Source organism: Chroicocephalus ridibundus, chromosome 9, assembly GCF_963924245.1.
Source record: "Chroicocephalus ridibundus chromosome 9, bChrRid1.1, whole genome shotgun sequence".
NCBI classification, from domain to species: Eukaryota; Metazoa; Chordata; class Aves; order Charadriiformes; family Laridae; genus Chroicocephalus; species Chroicocephalus ridibundus.
The window spans coordinates 38,624,356-38,643,461 of NC_086292.1; the positions used below are offsets into that span (position 1 = coordinate 38,624,356).

The following is a 19,106-nucleotide window of genomic DNA, read 5'->3' on the forward strand; positions in this document are numbered from 1 at the left end:
CCCATGTATGCAATAACAATGTGGTAACAAGACTCACTATTAATATTACAGTTTAAATAAATACATTCACCAATTAGACAAGTGTCCAAAACAAAACGCCAGATCAAAAAGCTTCTTCTACATAAGCCATCTATAGACCTGGTCAGACATTGCTACAAAAATACATTTACCAACCTGAAAGTATTCCATGAAAAGTACCAATTTTCACAAAACTATTCCTGGGACAGTTTTAGAACAAGAGAAAAGGGAAACAGGGACACAGGCAGAATATTGGGCAATAAACATGTGAAATAGAGGAGCCCAAATTTGTGTTTATCTTTTCCGAGCTGCAATTTTGAATTTAATATTCTTCTGTAAGAAAGTTGATTTTTTAATGCGTTCCTTATAAACCAGTTGCCACAAGATAGAGCTGTTATTCACCTACTCAGCACACCTCAATCAGTTCCACTTGCTTTCCCTCACTCAAAATATTGAGCTATTAGAAGGGAAAAGGGACCAATGGGAAAAAAAAAAAAGGGGGAAGAAAAGATACCCATTCAGGCTCTCAGGTACTGTCCAGTGACTAGCTAAAACCAGTCCAACAGATCACTACTGCCAAAAGGAGCAATTATGCTTTCCTCACCTCCCAAGTTCCTCCCCCGCCCCGCCACACACCGACCTTGTTCTTCAGTGAGCGAATTCATCACCAGCACCACACACACAAAAAAAAAAAAAAAAAAGAAATTAAGAAAAAAGTCTGTCAGTTTAGCATGTTGAATCAAGTGATAAAGGAGTTTGACAACTATTAAAGCTGACCAAAGGAAGCAGTGGGGGAACCCAGATGGGAACAGGACTGCTTCCCCTTCAGTAATGGAAAGCTGTTAAGTTCAAACCAGCTCACCTCATGAAACTCTCACTTATTAATTAATTACTTCTTCAGATAGCTGAAAGAAAATTACAAAAAGATAACTTATGGTTCATATCCCTGCTCCTTGTGGGAGTGAAAGATGAGGAGCTTCACAGGCTATTTATGTGAGAGCAAAGAGAACAAGAAGGGGAAGATGATAAAAAATAATTGTAGCGACTAGTCTTTAGCAATCCAAATGAAGTTTAACTCACGTTCATAATTGTATTACATTATTTTTCTCATATTCAGTCCTTTATTGAGAACTTCGATAACAAGTAAAATACAAAACCTTACAGGTAACCAAGACAGTTCCCAAACAAGAAAGTCCATATTCAAAAAGCATAATTCCAATGTGCACATTGCTACATACTATCATTATGTTAGCAATGAAAAAGGTCTTGTCAGAGAACAGCAAGGACCAGTAGCTCTGCAAGGGATAGGAAACCAGTAGTTAAACTTAATAAGAAGGCTGGCAAGGCACAGCCTCGCAAGCCTAAGTCCAAGCCAACAGTACCCAAGCAACACAGGGCCAGGAACAACAGCTACCAGTCCAGGCCATCAGAAAAACCTACGGCAACACAGCAGGTCCATAAGCAAGCCAGGATGTCAGCCCCAGACGAGGTCCATAGCTGCACTACAGCTTGCTCTGAAAACAGACACACCTACAGCATATCTCAGACCATCACAGAGTAAAGGCCCAGGCCTGAGCTTAAATAGAACTCCTGGGCTCATGAGCAGAGGTGTGGCTGGAGGCCACAGGTGAGAGAGGGCAGGGTAATTAAGGCCTGTCAGCACATGCTGAGTCTTGACAGTTTTTAGGAACAAAAAGAAAGGAAACAAAAGGAAATAAAACCAAACCCACCAAAGTCTTTCTAACATAATTAACCACAGAGCTTCTCTTCCTAAAAGCAGATGGTTTCCCATGCTAACACAACTGGATTAATTGCTAATGCATTTATCTAATTCTGCTGTCTTTAAAGAAAATGGATTTCATATTTCATAAAAATACTTCAAATAAGGACAAAAGATTGTTTTCCTTACAGCATCAAACCCAAATATAAAAACTGATTATCAGGAGTCAAAGGCATACTGACTAGTGGACTAAGCAAAGCAAGTACTGAAAAAAATGACAACCTGAGTGCAGGTAATGCTATCTAGGGTAATACAGGTGTTTCATGTACAACTCATTCTTAATTACTTTAATTACCTTCTGATTCAGTACTTAGTCTTTGTGCTATCACTATATTAGAAATATTTGTCTGCAGATCAGACATCTCCTGGCAATAAAAATCATAAAATACATGATCTTATCTGAAATTTTCAAGTTAAAACTCAACGATATATAAAGTCCTGCTCTAAAACTGTCTAAATGAGAGTCTGACAAGAATACTCTTGTGAATGTGTGAAGAAGTGATATAGTTGTTCTGAACAAAGCAATATGATCTATCATAAAACTCAAAAAAAGGGGAAAAAAAACCCAAACAAAAACAGAGGAAAGAAGAGAGAGAAAAAAGTATAATACATAATTGTGGCATGGAGGAAGGGAAGTCTAAAAAAAACTGCTAAAAATTTTCAAGACAAGTTCTGGTTGGGAAAACAGATCTACTGAACAACTAGCTTCATACTCAAGTACTCAAAGTTTTGTTCCCGCTCAACCAGCTCTTCAAAGCAGGCATGGCAAGGATTCCTTTGGAGGAATTCCATGGGGAGAATCCTTGGATGGTTATGGATAGACTCCTGGAATGTAGGACTGTTTCCTACAAAGCACAGAGAGCATTCCTAGAAATTCTTTTTCTAGAAAGACCTTCTAGGAAGCATAGAAGGAATTCCTAGAAAGCACAGAGGGGATGTCTGGATGCACCTGAAAAATTTCTAGAAAGCATAGAGAACATTCTGGGTGATCAGGAAAATTCCTAGGATACACTCAGGAAATCCCTAGAAAGCAGAAGACAAAAGAGAACATTCCTAGAAAACACTGGCAGAAATCCCTATAAAGCAAGGAAGAAAAAATTCCAGAAAGCACCAGGAAAATTCCTATTAAGCCTAAGGACAATTCTTGAAAATTCTTTCAAAGCACAAGGGAAATTCCTAGAAATCACAGTGGGAACTCCTTGAAAGCATTTGGGAAAATTCCTAGAAAGCACTGGGCAAATCCCTAGAAAGCTGCATGACAATTCTATATAAAGTATACACTAATACGTATAACTGATATGCGGGATTTTCTACGAAGGAATACAAAACATGGCCAGCAGGTCGAGGGAGGTCATCCTCCCCCTCTACTCTGCTGTGGTTAGGCCACATCTGGAGTACTGTGTCCAGTTCTGGGCTCCCCAGTTCAAGGAGGACAGGGAACTACTGGAGAGAGTCCAGCAAAGGGCTACAAAAATGATCAAAGGAATGACACACCTCTCTTATGAGGAAAGGCTGAGAGACCTGGGTCTGCTTAGCCTGGAGAAGAGAAGACTGAGAGGGGATCTCATCAATGCTTACCAGTATCTACAGGGCGGGTGTCAAGAGGATGGGGCCAGACTCTTCTCAGTGGTGCCTGGTGACAGGACAAGGGGCAACGGGCACAAACTGGAACACAGGAAATTCCATCTCAACATGAGGAGGAACTTCTTTACTTTGAGAGTGACAGAGCACTGGGACAGGCTGTCCAGAGAGGCTGTGGAGTCTCCGTCTCTGGAGATATTCAAAACCTGCCTGGGTTCCCGTCCAGCCTGCTCTAGGTGAGCCTGCTTTGGCAGGGGATTTGGACTAGATGCTCTCTGAAGGTCCCTTCCAACGCCTACCATTCTGTGATAAGCTTTCTGGCAGCAGGCAGAGATTTTCCACACTCTGAGAAATGCAAGGCCTAACCTCACACGCCTTGCCCATCCAAAATTAGTACTAACTGCAATGGGAACTCTTTCCATATAAATATACGAGACTAGATGTTCACTAGAAAATTAAGTAAACACATTGAGGGTGGCCCTCCCATAAAGACATGCAGACATACAAAAGCTCTTTCCACTCCTTTTCTAAGCACGTCTTTACAATTTATCCATGATGTTTCGTTATAGCGGAGTCTGGTGCTTGAAATGCTCAATATTTAGTATAAGTACAATATAGCATTTGTACTTAGTCACAGAATCTCCACAAATAGTAAAATCCTGCCCTAAAATATACACATGCCATCTACCCACTTTGAGCTATCTTTATTTGATTAATAGACTATTACAGCACATTTTCAAATCCATTTACAATTTAAAAAGATTATGTTAAAGATGCTGCTAATTTGGCATATTTAAATAAACATTTCAGCTCTGATACTAGGTGTAGTCAAACTTATCAAAAATATAATCAGCTTAGTATCTTCTTTACTTTGTATGCAGGGAATTATTGTGACAAGACACAGTTATTTTTATTTTGTGAGTTATAGTAATTGGGAATTTTGAATAATATTTCATTCTACCAAAAACTAATAGGCATATCGAAAAGAAATATTACTCTTTCTTTTTTAGAATATCATTAGAGTATTGTACATTCTCCTTAACAAGAAGTTAATCTGGCCCACTAAATATGAAAACAAAGAATAAAGGAATATTTCTCCCCAGAAATAAACAGCAACAAACCCAACATGAAAAAGCTGAACCAGTAATGAAGCTGAAAATTATCTGAACGCTCACTGTGCTGGTTTTTCAGTTTCATATTAGAAATGAAGTGAAGACAATGCTGCACAACATTTGATTTCTCCAAAAACTGATGACTCCTTCCTTCAAATTATCAGATTTGAAAAGAGAAATGCAGCCATTCTTGAAGATCAGCTGCCATCTAGTGAATGGTAAGAAAACTGTTTAAAACCTTATTTTGAATTTTTTGACAGTTTAAACTAGATTCTGGGGGGAATGCCTTTTTGCCATTTTGTCGTTGCTAATTTTGGGGTCTGTAAATTAATCAGGAGCATGGCTATTAAAAGCTATGCATCCCAAAGCACAACAAAGTTTTGTACTGAAATATATAAACAAGGTCTTGGTCCCACAGTTTGCTCCAAAAACCTGCGCACTTTCAAAAAGTCATTTTAGTGTTTTTTGGGCTCCACTTCATTATACCGAAAAGAACTGAACTATCAGTGTCTTAAAGTCAAATATTCAGTATCACAACAATATACTACAGTTAAAAATTGAAGAAGTTTAAGTTAAAATTCACTGACTGAGATGTGCGCATTAAGCAACAATATCATAGTTTTTATATTGGACAATAAGCATGTTATTGTTAGATTTATTTATGTTTTACACTTAGTAGCAATTTATAGATAACTAGAATAAATCCAAAAATATTAGCAGTGTGCATCAATACTGTCAAATTAACTATTCTTATGTAAGACTACTGTGTTTCCTGAATTAGTACTTCATTTCTGTTTCATATTGTTGTGAAACAAAAAGTGTTCTGTTCATATTTCAGAAATTATTACTGATAAATACCTGCCAAGCAGGCTGGTGGCATTGTCTTGTATTTCCCCTAAACCATTGCCTGCAGTTCCACAATCAATGTCATGACACAAGCTGGAACTGCCAACAAAAGAGGTCACATCCCTCCCTCCTCTTCCAGCTACCCATTTCAAGCCATTCTTTGCACTGACACAGGCAATTGCATGGCCTTGCAATGCACAAAATCAAGATTTAGTGCCAGTTAACTAACTCACAAAAAAATATTTAAAAAAAGCACTACACCAAATAAGCTCATCATCTTTGCCATACTGATGCTTTTCTTATCAAAAGGAAGGACAGGAATTATATAATGAAGCTGATAAAGGGTGGAACCCTCTCTTTTACTGTCTAAACTAATCATGGAATCATGATAAACAAAAGGCAGGAAGGAAAAGAGACTGTTGCTGTGCTACTTATCCAATTACATTTACAAAAATCTGTCCAGGAGTAGACTAGCTTGCCACTGTCAATAATTTAAAAAATACTGAAATTGGAAATCAGCTTTACCAGTTGTCCTTCCCTGTGCCAAAAACAGTCACTTGCAACCAAATATCAGTAACACAGACATTTAATAAAACTTAACTTCAGCTGTGAAAATTTTAGGAAGTTATTTTCTTACAAAACAATGGGCCATAATAACAAATGTTATCAATAGATAATACCACACTTTCACTACAGACATGTTAAGAAGAGGCAAAAAAATGGCAAACATAGAGCTCTACTCCTGAGTTTGCGAGTTCCCAGTAATGTTAACTTGGTTGGGTTTTTTTTAACTATATTTCAATGGTATTCAAAACAGTAACTCGGGCAGAATTCTTAAAAGAACATAATGAAAAATAAGAAAAAAAAAATCTCTGTGTTTTCCTCTGTTATTCCATTGGTTTTTGTTGCCTAGCTGACCCGAACTTTGCCAATTCTGATTCTATTTCCTTCGTTCTCCCGACAAAAACCTATGTGAACATCTGTATTTTCGTCTGTCAGCTAAGAAATTTCTAAGCAATAATCCAAGCCTTACACATAATATCTAACATTTTTTCTAGTTAGACACATACTTAGTGGCAAAGAAGTGTAATTCAAATGTACTATTTTCTTCAACTTATTTTGCACTTAATTACGCATAAAGAGATCAAGAACTTTTCCACCTGCTACAATTGCACATATTGACAGTAACTGCATTCAGTAGGTCACTGCTGCATAATTCAAGTCCATGACTTCAAAGAGACTTTAGATCAATACATACAACATTCAACAGTATTACAAAATTGTTTCACACTTTTCTGACATGTAAAAATACGGGTAATTTCCACTGTTGTACTATGACATCGGAAATACTGACAGAAAAGGTATACCTAACCAGATATTCTTGTTCTACTGAGTTGGGGGGAAATTTTATTTTCTTACCACTTAAAAATTACATGTGCATTTTTCTGTATCAAAGAAAATTTTAAATTGGAAAAATAGATGGGATTGCTGCAAAGCATGTCTTCCACGCATGTGGCATTAAAAAAATCAGCAAGAAGTCACTAAAGACAACAGAAGCCCAAATTAATAATTCTAACAACTATTATTTTGGAATTCTTTGTCACTCAAGATTAAATTTGCAGGTGTTTTCCTTCTCATAAGAAATCAGATTTTCCAGATTTTACAGTAAGTCTGTTACAAAGAACAACTATAGGAATATAAACCACAGAGCTCATTTAAAATGCACGCTTTTCCATACTTTTCTTCCCTAAGCACAACTTCTTAAAACCAAGCAGAATGTCTACCACTTACAGTTTGGAACTCTCTGAAACACAAATCTGCCATTTTAAACAGAGTATGTTTTTTGTTTAATCAAGTATGTACTGGAGGGCACTTGTGTTTATGAGAACCTTTGAGGGAAAGAAATAAAAAGAGAATGTGTTTATAAGATGTTGGCTTGTAAATACATTCTTCTTCTTGGAATGAAAGCTCCTTATAATCTTTTGTCTGTACATTCTCTGGACAGACATTAGTCTGTTCCACACTAAATACCTAATAAGTCTGTATATTCCATATAAGCATTTGCATACACATGCAGTACAAAAATGTGCTATGAAAAGAAACATTAAGTAGATATCCAGGAGAAAAGGAACAGAAAATAAACACTGAAAGGAGAAAATTTGATCATGAATTGAAAGGAAATAGAACATAGACCTTTTTGCACATAATTAGGCATAAAGAGAAGACTTGCTGTTTTTCACACTGCTCAGCCCTACACCCTTCTTCTGAGTTCCCACTCACCACCTAAAATTAGCTGAAATGGCTCTGTTAACGCTGCCTGCTTTTGTTCGTATATGATGCTAAAATATTTTGCGTACAGCCCTTGGTTCAGTAGGGAATGTGATTAAGCAGGACACCAGCAAAAAGATTTCCTTATGCTTCCCCTCCAGAGGCCTTCAAAATACATGCTGGACAGGTCGTAGTTGTGCTGTAAGCCACCCTTTTTGTGTTTTCTGTGAACATAACTATGGCTGACTGGCGTCGTGTATTTGAGATCCCAATTCTTGCACATATGTGGTCTCAAATGAAGCCTGCATGTATTCAGTACATGTGTAACTTGGCTCGCATGAAGCCACCTGCAAGAATAAAATTATGTACATACTAAATTTCACAGATCATGATTTTATCTCGTAACCCACAATGCTGACAGATCTCCTGGAAGGTTTTTGTAAAAGGACTGCACAATTCATGGCATAACTTAAGGCGGCAGTGGATCAAAAGGTTATACAATTAATTTTCTTCAGTGCTGACTGAGCATGTCACAACAACATACTACTACAGGTTTACCAATTGTTGAAAAAAAATGTGTGTCCTAATTACTTGTATCAGCAGGTTGTCAACTCAATGCATGGCTCTCCACTTGCTTTTCTTAACCAGCACCTACACCTGACTCAACCCCAACCGCTGGTAAATAAGGTGCGACCCTGAGTCGAGGGAGGCACTGACAGGGGACAGAGGAAAGCGCATGCCCAACTTTGAGGAAAATGTTTAAAAAGCGCCAACCTGACAAGCAGGAGGCAACATGAGCAAGGCCCACCAAAACCAGCTCTGTGGAAAAGGCGGCGAGCGATAATGACGAGGGGAATGTCAATACATTTCGTTTGTGGGAAGAGGTGTAAGAAGCCAGGAGAGAGCTCACAACTGGGCAGCTTGATATTAGAAGGCAGCATTTACCTCACGCCCAGGGCTCCCTCCCTGAGCTCCCCCATCCGCGCCTGAGGCGGCAGCGCGAGGGAAGGCGGGAACGCCCCCAGTGCGCGTGCTCCGCTGTGGCGCATGCGCGGGGCTGAGGCGCGGCGGCCCCTGTCAGCGCGGCCGCCTGCGGCGGGGGCTGGCGGGCCCCGGCGGAGCGGGGTGAGTAAAGAGCTGGACGGGTCCGCACAGAGAAGGAGGGAACGCGATGGAGGCGGCAGCCTTGAAGGTGCTTCCCCTGGACCCGGGAGATGAAGGCACCCAGAGGTGCAGGGTGGGACCTGCCGCCCTCTCCCTCCTGGGAGCCAGGATCGGCGCCCCGCTGAGGGTCTCTCTGCCTAGCGGCTGCTGTCTCTGCACGGCCTGGCCCAGGCACGATTTGGCTGACGGGTACCTGCAGGTTGATCTGACCTGCAAAACGGCGGGTGTGACCGCAGGGGACCTGAGGGGCCTCACGCTGGGTGTCGGCCAGCTGAAACTTCTGGCGTGGCGCCAGTTAAAAAAGGCGACTGTGAAAGTGGTCCTTAAGGGCTCCGCAGTGAAAAAGTCGACTCGCAGAGCAGTCTTGCAGGAGACGATCAGAGAACTGCTAAGAAATGTTTATGTTTCACTTCATTATGTTGTTACTGTTGCCCCAAATCTTGAAAATCCTGTGGTGTGCATTGAAATCCTGTCTGTGGACCCTGTGACAGATGAAGCCGGACTGATAACCCCCCAAACAAGCATAAAAATTAAGGAGGTGGTCACTTTTGAATGGTACAGGCATTTATCAGAAGACACTGCAAAAACTTCGATTGCGGGACTAGATGATGTGGCAAAGTCTTTGAAAGAAATGATTGATCTGCCTTTCCGCTTCCCAAAAACTTTCAAGAAGTTAGGGCTTTCTGTCCCTAATGGGGTGTTATTAATAGGGCCCCCGGGAGCAGGGAAAACTCTTATTGTAAAGGCAGTAGCCAAAGAAGTGGGTGCGTATCTGCTTTGCATCAGTGGCCCAGCTCTCTATGGTTCAAGACCAGGAGAAAGTGAAGAGAATTTGCGAAGAGTCTTTGAAAAGGGCAAAGAAATGTCATATGAAGGCCCAACCATTCTGTTTATTGATGAGGTTGACTCTTTATGCCCAAAGCGAGGAAGTTCGAACAATGCTCCTGAAGATCGTATCGTTGCTCAGTTGCTAACGCTACTGGATGGTGTAGATAGTGAGGGTAAGATGGTCATTATGGCAGCAACAAACAGGCCTGGTGCCTTAGACCCTGCACTGAGAAGACCTGGCAGATTTGACAGAGAGGTAAGCAAACCCTGTTATTCATATGTGCTTTTTTTTGCACGTTTGAGGTGCAGCAGGGGTCAGTTAATAAAGTAATTTACTTTTTTTATGTCTACTAGTCTTGTTTCGTAGTGGGATTCTACAGGCTTGAGATGTCCTGTTTCTTTAGTTTGGGTAAGATAGGGAGCATGTTTCACTCAGGAAACTGAGAACTCCAAATACTTGAAAATGAACAAGGAGAGTATGCTTCTTTATGATAAAGACATGGACCTATTCTAGAGGTTTTTTTTTTTTGCTTACAGGTGCTTAGCATTGCAGACATAGATTTTTTTTTTTTTTTCATTTAAACCCTAGACTGAACATTTATGCCTTTCTCCTTAAAAGCTTATTGTGACAGAGAACTAGTAGCCTGTTGTGTCAAAAATTCTATTCAGATTCAGTAACAGGGGCTAGGTCTACTGTGGAAGACTTCTGCTAACCTAATGGTCAAAAGAAGAACAAACATATGCACTAATGCAGCACATAATGCTTTTGCTTACATTGTTTATTTTGCTGGCTAAATGTACTCCTGGGCCATCTCCAGGAGTGGGGGCATGCTTTCACAATTATAATTTTATTATTTTCCAGGACTTATAGATTGTTGAGATATATTCTATGGTGGTATTTTACCAGGGTTTTAATCATGTATGAATGTTTGTCTAATTGATTTTTTTTTTTCTTTCGGATGAATCTAATTCAGTCCTTGTGATGCAAGGAAATTATTATTTTGATGTTATATCTTATGTTGAAATTACCTTAAAATAGGACTTGATGGACACTAGCTCACAGTGTCTTGTGAACAACTGTTTATACAATGTTCACTTGGAAAGTAAGTGTAAATGGAGGGTATTTTAAATAGTTGTCATTTGTATAGCGCTGGTAATAAGTTTCTTGTAAAATTCTTTAGTTGCAGTATAAGTACATATAAATCTTCAGTAAGCAGTATAAAGTGGAGGCAAAGTTGCTTCCTAGGTATATGAAATAAGAGGAATATAGCAAAATATCAATTTAAATTTTTTGTTTATTGTATTTGCTTTAGATTATTATTGGGACACCAACACTTACACAAAGAAGATCCATCCTGCAGTTGTTGACATCTAGTATGCCGATTTCTACAGATGTTGATTTGGTTAAACTGGCAGAAATGACAACTGGGTATGTTGGAGCTGACCTTACAGCACTCTGCAGAGAAGCTGCTATGCAGGCTGTGTTCCACAGCTCTTTGGTATGGTTGCAAATCAGTCAAGAAGAATGTTGTTAATATATGTACCAACCTTTCCCCATTAATACTCAGCTTACTTGAAAAGCTCAACAAATTGAATAACTCACAAATTAAAATACTGAAAAAATACCAAGTGTGTTATAAATGTAAATATACCGCTTCACTTGTCCTTTCAGTTCTCACCAAAAAAGGCTGTTCTCTCCTTTTTGGGTGAAAAGCTTTGCTGAAAGTTTTTATCCTCATCCCTAGCTTTTTAGGATTGCGCAAAGCAGAGATTTTAATCTTTTTTGGCAAACTAAACTAGAATGTCCATCAAAGCTCTCTCTTGAAGCTATCAGCAATTTAGAATTCTACTTCTTAATAATAACTGCAAATTAAAGTTTAGATTGACACATAAATATGTAACTGCTAGTGATAATAACTATTATCATTTGGGTTGTATGGCTAGATATAACATTGTTGTAGATTGTAGACACAAGGTAAACAACTTCCCAGTGTGCAGAAATTTAACGTCTTAGCAATTCTCTAATTCCATATCTATAATACCTGTTTCTTAATATTCTTTCTATCTAGTCTGACTTTCACAAGAATTGTAAAATACTGTTGCTATGGTTTTTTCATCTGGAATAACTGAGTGGAGATTTAAAGCCATATTTGCAAAATTTCCAGAGTCAGAGCATCTACAGAGAACAGTAGAACCCTCTGTCTTCACTCAGTGGTAGAAAGAAGAGAGCATCCTATTATTATACGTTCCATCTCCAGATACCTTACAAGTATTGAAAATAATAAGCAAAATAATTTGAGCCTGGTATCTCAGAAAGAAGTAGATGGACAAATGAAAATAATGAATAAGTAGATGACCTGTTTGCCTTGAGAACTGCATTCGCTTTGTAAAATACATCTTAGTTCTATTACTGCATCTGTAGTTTAATAGTGGCATTTTCTAGCCTATTTGAGATAATAAAGTGCCTTACTTTCTCCAGTATGTGGTGAAAATGTAAGTTGGAATATTTTTATTTGTATTTAAGAGATTCTAGGGTTTGATGTGTAGTAACCTTGAAACCAGCAACCATTTGATTCAGCAGACCACTGTGTAATGGAGCTATAATTTAGGGAAAAACATTATTTTTCTTTAAAACATTAATTTCTGTTAAAATTGGCTTTTCCTGTGTAAAAACTTGACATTAAAGAGAATATATTCTGCTTTGCATTGTATCTTTGTGTCTGCAGTGCTTAAGCTTGTTAGGGTGGGAATTTGCTTCTTTATTAGTTGTGTTTGGCCTTTTGTGAAGTGTTTTGCATACTAATGCGCCATTATAAGTTATTATGTAAAAGTATCGTTAATGTGCTTTATCTGTGTTTCTTCAGGATTCAACTGAAACAGCAATTGACATGGCAGATTTCCAAGAAGCTTTTAAAAAAATCCAACCATCCTCTTTTCGAAGTACAGTTGGACTAACAGAGTGTAAACCTGTCACTTGGGAGCAAATTGGTGGTCTTGAAGATGTGAAATTAAAGTTAAAACAGGTAACGTATAAAACAAATTTAGATAAGCAGCTAGTTTCTAATAACCATGTCCTCAGAGGTATTCTGTATGCTACATTATAGAAATGAATTCTCTTGCAAATTACCTGATTATAAATTGTATTTTAAACATTTTTTTTATATTACATTAAGTTATTACAATGTTTTTAAGTTAGAAATCTTCCAGTCACAAGGTATCACCACCAAGTGTAACATCATGGGAAAATAGGCATGTTTTTTAGTAGCTGAAAATCACTTAACTTGTAGCCAGATAATTTTTTTGATTCCTGAATTTGTAGCCAGAGATGGCTATTGTGTATCATCTTCCAAGGCTTGCCTTTTGTTCTGTTTGGGACAGAGAGGAAACTTTAAGAAGGGTGGCGTTATATGAAGGAAGACCAAATTAGTATTCTCTGATTTCAAATTAATGTTTGTACATTAATGTTGTAAATGTACAAATGTAAATTAATGTTTGTACAAGGAGAGTAATTAATGTGCACAGCAATTTTATTGATTGCATATGAACTCTAGTTTCATTACTAAGAATTTCATCCCTTTTTTTTATGTATTGACAGTGTATTGAGTGGCCTATGAAATTTCCTCAGGCGTTTGCTAGGATGGGCCTGTCTCATCCAAAGGGAATTCTTCTCTATGGACCATCAGGGTGTGCCAAAACCACACTGGTGAAGGCTGTGGCCACAAGTTGTCACTGTTCCTTTCTCTCTGTAAGTGGCGCTGACCTTTTCTCACCTTATGTTGGAGATTCCGAGAAGATTTTATCTCAGGTACAGTCTGTAGCTTATTTTTGTAAGGTTGTTGTAAGGTCTATAGCTTATTTTTGCTTGGTTTTTGTAAAGCATTAGTTAGCCCTAAATTTTGTTAATGAAAAGATGATAGTTAAGGCTCTCATTTGATTATTAAATAGAAATGACTTACAGATTCACATTTATATCAACTGAGAATCTGGCCCTAAAATTATACCAGTTTTAAATTGTGAAAGTATTTATACCATTGTGTTTTCAGTTCATTTAAAAAAATTAAAAGAAGCAGAATTCACCTATAGTAAACATAAGCCAGAACAGCTCTTGTGAATCTTTATGAATGTATCTTTAAAGTTAAGTAAACAGTTAAGCTGTTAAGACTTTGTTAAATACAAAATACACGTAAATAAATGTTTTCACCTTACCTGATAGAATGTACATATTAATATTTTACTTTATTAATTAAAAAAAAACCCACAGGTTTTTCGCCAAGCAAGAGCAAATACTCCAGCAATAATATTCCTAGATGAGATTGATTCTATCTTGGGATCTCGGTCACACTGCAAAACTGGCCATGGTGTCTCAGAGCGGGTTCTTTCTGTCCTTCTCAATGAGCTGGATGGTATTGGGCTGAAAGTCACAGAAAGAAGAGGAAGCAAACTACAGCTTGAGGGTCGATGTCAAGAACAAAGTGATGAGGAAATAAAGGTATTTATGTTCCTTTTTCTATATAAAAATAATGATAAATGCTATCCAGTTGTTCAAAAAATTTTAGTTGATTGCATTCACAGTTTTTAAAATTAAAATCCTCAAGCTTAAAAATGTGAAAGATGCTGTTCTACTCTTTCACAATTTTTAGTTTTTAGAAAATACCATAGATAAGTAGCTAACTGTTCTTATATACACTGCTCCTCAATGAAACTTTGTTTGAACAAAAAACCCACGCAGGCTACTGAGCATTACTAGTTGGTGTTCATCTTCTGTCACAAAAATCTTCATGCATGACTTGACACTAAGGTAATTTTTTAGACTAATTATTCTGGTTTTACTATTATACAGGTTCCTTCCTCAACTTACTACTTATAAGCCTTTTCCCTACTTCATGTGCAGTGCTTTCTCATCCATGATTTATACAAAACCAGTACCATTATGATCAGTTACTTATGTAAACAAAAAGTTTGCAGCTGGACTTTTCAGTGAATTGTTCACAACACTTAATATCAAACTTTTCTGTATTTAAATTTCTGTCTTAATATTATGATACTTTCTGGGGGAACACTGAAGTAAACAGTTTCAGAATTGTAGGATACTGAATTTTTGCATATAAAAGGTCTTTGTTACAATCTGGCCAACAGAAAGTCCGTATTTATCATCAAGGCAGATACAAACTGTATTTAGAATCACAGAATGGTTGGAGTTGGAAGGGACCTTAAAGATCACCTAGTTCCAACCCTCCTGCCATGAGCAGGGACACCTCCCACTAGACCAGGCTGCTCAAGGCCTTATCCAGCCTGGCCTTGAACACCTCCAGGGGTGGGGCATCCACAGCTTCCCTAGGCAACCTGTGCCAGTGCCTCACTACTCTTACAGTAAAGAATTTCTTCCCGATGTCCAATCTAAATCTGCCCTCTTTCAGTTTAAAACTGTTACCCCGTGTTCTATCGCTACACTCTCTGATAAAGAGTCCCTCCTCGTCTTTCCTGTAGGCCCCCTTTAGGTACTGGAAGGCTGCTATAAGGTCTCCCCAGAGCCTTCTCTTCTCCAGGCTGAACAACCCCAACTCTTGCAGCCTGTCATCACAGCTGAGGTGCTCCAGCCTTCTGATCATTTCTTCCTTGTCATCTAATCTGGCCTGCAAGAAGGCATGTTTTGCCTCAAGAAAAACAAAATACTAATATTGAAAGGAAAATAACTACATGTAAAGATACGGCATCTTTTTGCCCTTCCCCTTTTCTCATTAGTAGTTAACTAATGTCTCTAGATAATATCTATCTTAACCGTGTTGCGCTATTATTTTTTTTTTATATCATCTGTTACTTAGCTAGAGTTTCAGGAAATTTTGAACAAAGATTTCATGGTAGTTGCTGCAACAAATAGACCGGATATGTTGGATGATGCCTTATTGCGTCCCGGAAGGATAGACAAGGTCATCTATATTCCACCTCCAGATCTGAAGGTGAGGTATTACAAATCCATACGAGGCTTTAAATGGCAAAATATTAATTGCCAGCATACTTTACTTTAAGAGCAAAGGGGGCATATTCCTATAATACATTTAACAATTGATGGGCGATTCACCGAAGATCAGTCACCAAACTCAGGGTACAATGAAGAAGTTTAAAAAGGAATAATTATATTTGTAATTTAAAGACCAGTAACATTTTAACTGGTGTATGTAGTTATAGTATTACATATAGAAAATAGACAATATCTGGAATAATTCTGTATTATTATTAAAATCAAGCTGCAGTTTAGGAAGTACCATGACAAGTTCACTGTTGCTTCAAATCATTCTTGTACCCTGTTTCCAAGGGTAGTGTAGGTACTTGTCCTGAGCCTCCCCCCCAACAAATATTGAGCCAAGCAGGCCAAATATGGATTCTTTAGCCTAAAATACTGTGTTTTGATGAAGTAATGAGTAACTGTGAATAACAGACTTTAATAATGAGATAACTGTAAGAGTAAGTATAATCTCCATTAATAGCATTTTATTCACTCTTCCACCAAAACTAACATAGTTTTGGTACTCTTTTGGATTTTCCTTAGTTCTAACTTCAGATTTTGTACTGCTTTGGAGAGGCATTAATTGTTGGTTGGTTTGGTTTTGTTTTCTTGTATAATATGCACCAACGTGCAGGGAAGGCTTTCCATTTTGAAAATCTGCACAGAAAAAATTCCATTAGATAGTGATGTGTCATTAGAAGATGTGGCAGTCCTAACAGACCTCTTCTCTGGAGCTGATATTGAAAATCTGTGCAAGGAGGTAAGAAATACTCGTGGTTAGTCTGTGAACTGAACAGTAAATGAAACCTTTCAGTGAAAAAAGAGAGATAACTCACAGATGTTACTGAGCCATCTGTAGTACAGATTCTCTCACAGTTTGTAATGAAAATATAAAGAGAATGAGTAAAGTGGAAGAACTGAACAATGGTTGGTTCTTCAAATAAAAAAGCCAAATAAGAATAAAGGCTTTCTCTGATAATTTACTAGAAGTTAAGGAATTGTACTACCCTTTGTTTCACATGGCCCTTCCTAGTCCAAGCTCATATCTAGATGGGTTGCATTCCATGTACTGCAAGCAACTGCAGCATTTTTATCTGAAATTAGCATGTACTGTCAAGGCTAGAGAGGAAAAAAAATTGAGAAATCTGTAAGTATTTGACATAAGTTACACAAAAAGAGAGAAGACTAGGAAGGAAATACAAAAATATAAGTGATCAAGGGGATATTGTCTAATCCAGACAAAAAAGTGAATGAAAAACTTATAGTAATCTTATTTGATTACTATATCTATTGCTAAATAACTATAATTTATAAAATTTATATATAATATAACTATATCTATTGCTATATAATATAATTTATAAAAATTTATAAATAATAAATATAATTTATTATTATAAAATAACTATAAATTACACAATGCTGTTTTGAGATACTTTACCTAAAACTTGGTTTCATGTAAAATATTTTAGAATACTTACAATAATTTCTTTGCAACTTAAAACATAAGTACTTCAAGTTGTTTCTTTTCTTTCTTTTTCTTTTAAAGGCTGCTTTGTTGGCATTGCAAGAGAATGGACTTGAAGCAACTGTTGTAAAACACGAGCATTTTGTAAAATCATTGAGGACTGTAAAACCATCCTTAAACATAAAAGACTTGGAATTTTATGAAAAATTTAATAATCAAGAATTAGCCTCTTGAATCAAAAAGGAGTGATGTGGCATAGGTATTTTTAAATATATTACAAAGACTTTGCAATGGCTTACATCTTTTCCTGCTTTTTTTATACTGAACTTACTGTAGTTTTCAGTGTATATGAATACAGTAAAATTTCACTTATGAAAAATCTGTGACTTCAATAATGGAGAATAAATCAAAGTCCTGTTTGTTTTGGCTAGGCTTCCTCTGTCTGATGAAAGGAGTAATTGAGATACTTGGATAAAGCACTGTGGAACAGCTTAGCGTTACTGTAGATTTCCTAGTTTTCAGTACAAACACTGGCATAACAAGAATATTTAATTTAAATTGTGTTGTGAAGTCTCCAAAGGACAGTGAATATTTAAAAAAAAAAAAATAGAGAAGCTTTCAGAATGATAAATAGAAAGAAGCAAGTCCCATACTATGTAAAGTGTAAGGTGTTTTGTATGTGCGTATCTATAGGCTTGCTTTCTTACAAGCAGATTCCAAAATACAGTGGCAGTAAAAAGGTTGTCGGTGCTTAATACCTTGTTAAGTTTAGGAGTCTGGGTTTTTTGAAATAATTTTAGAGCAGTTACTACTTACTGTACAAACATTTGGATTGAGTAAGCAGATACTAAGCCTCTAATCAAACAATTCAAACTATAATAATTCCTTTAGAGATGGGAGTTTTGTTTTAACAGTTTCTGCAGAATTCTTTTCCCCACCCAACCATTCTTTGTCAATACATGTTTGTAAGTTGTCTTCTAAAATACACAGATATATCAAAGGAAATAATTAAGTGTGCATTTTAACTTACCAGGGTAGGACATTTTTAATTATTTTCTCCTTTTCCCCATGAAAATGATTGCAAACTAAATACTCTACTGTTGAAGGTAGTTTCTTATTTCAGCTGAGGTTCTTAAGTTATAAACCCATTAACAAATTTATTTTTTTTTCTCATAATGAGGACACTAGGGACTGTGTCACTGCAGCACAGTTTACCATGAGGTGGATCACAAAAGGAAGTTCTAAGGCAGTTAGCGACTGCGGAGGGCAGAGGGGAGTAGCAGAGGCTGCTTAGGAACCCTTAGGAAAGGGTTCAGGTGTAAATGACTGGCCTACAGCTTGGTGGCTCTGATCACCATTTTCTAGGGAAGGACCATCCTGCTGCTTTATTGCTGGCAACAATTAGGCCAGTGCCACTGAATGTCCCAAACACCCAAAGCTTTCTCAGCAGCAGTGCTGGAAGTACAAGTATGAAAACCTTCAAGGTAACTCTCCGTTTTGCTTTCCAGTGTTTGAGAGTACTGCTTTAGAATTCCCAGACCTGAAAGTCGTTAGAACAGCAAAATGCTGTCAGCTCCTTTCTTTCAAAGATGCTTCTACCTGACTTCTGTACTTGGTCCCTAGACGGACCAGCAGAGCTAATTGTGCCCTGTCCCCTCCTTGCTACACTGAAGCCAGCAGAGGTGCAGCAAAGAAAACCTCTCCTTCCTCTTCCTGCTTTCCAGGGGGAGAAACAGATTTATGCTCCTCTAGCTGCCCCCATAGGAGTTTTTTTTGTAGACAGAGGTACTGTAAAGTGATAGGACCTGCATAACACAGTAGTGCGGTGGGAACCCGGTCCAGGGTTAAGCTTTTGGTGCAGTAAAAGGGGACAGAATGAAATCGGGCTCCTGTTCTGGTCACTGGGCACCTTGCTGGGCTCTGAGAAGAACCTGTGCCTTTGCCTAGACACGCTGCTCTTCAGGCACCTTCTGGAGAAAGGGACAAACAAGGAGACAAAGGAGAAAGGGAGAAGCAAGGTTTGCGTGAAGCAGTAAC

At 37.8% G+C, this 19,106-nt stretch overlaps 1 protein-coding gene across 2 annotated transcripts; it reads left to right on the forward strand.

The window, feature by feature from the left end:
- The first annotated feature begins 8,661 nt into the window (after positions 1-8,661).
- AFG2B (AFG2 AAA ATPase homolog B) lies at positions 8,662-19,067 on the forward strand. Of its 2 annotated transcripts, XM_063346435.1 has the most exons (9): positions 8,662-9,853; positions 10,911-11,096; positions 12,462-12,620; positions 13,193-13,402; positions 13,859-14,086; positions 15,420-15,554; positions 16,236-16,361; positions 17,151-17,328; positions 19,017-19,067. In XM_063346435.1, exons 1-8 carry the CDS (start codon positions 8,777-8,779, stop codon positions 17,301-17,303), a joined length of 2,274 nt encoding a protein of 757 aa, XP_063202505.1. In that variant the 5' UTR covers positions 8,662-8,776; the 3' UTR covers positions 17,304-17,328; positions 19,017-19,067. The 2 variants fall into 2 exon arrangements, with proteins under 2 accessions (XP_063202505.1, XP_063202503.1); XM_063346433.1 differs by lacking the exon at positions 19,017-19,067 and having other exon boundaries at positions 17,151-18,194.
- Positions 19,068-19,106: the final 39 nt, after the last annotated feature.

Excerpts from the sequence above, each read along its gene's own strand:
- AFG2B (XM_063346435.1), top strand. The coding sequence starts at position 8,777 with ATGGAGGCGGCAGCCTTGAAGGTGCTTCCCCTGGACCCGGGAGATGAA. Across the intron at positions 14,087-15,419 it reads AAAGTGATGAGGAAATAAAG|CTAGAGTTTCAGGAAATTTT; the intron begins GTATTTATGTTC and ends TCTGTTACTTAG. Across the intron at positions 16,362-17,150 it reads TTGAAAATCTGTGCAAGGAG|GCTGCTTTGTTGGCATTGCA; the intron begins GTAAGAAATACT and ends TTTCTTTTAAAG.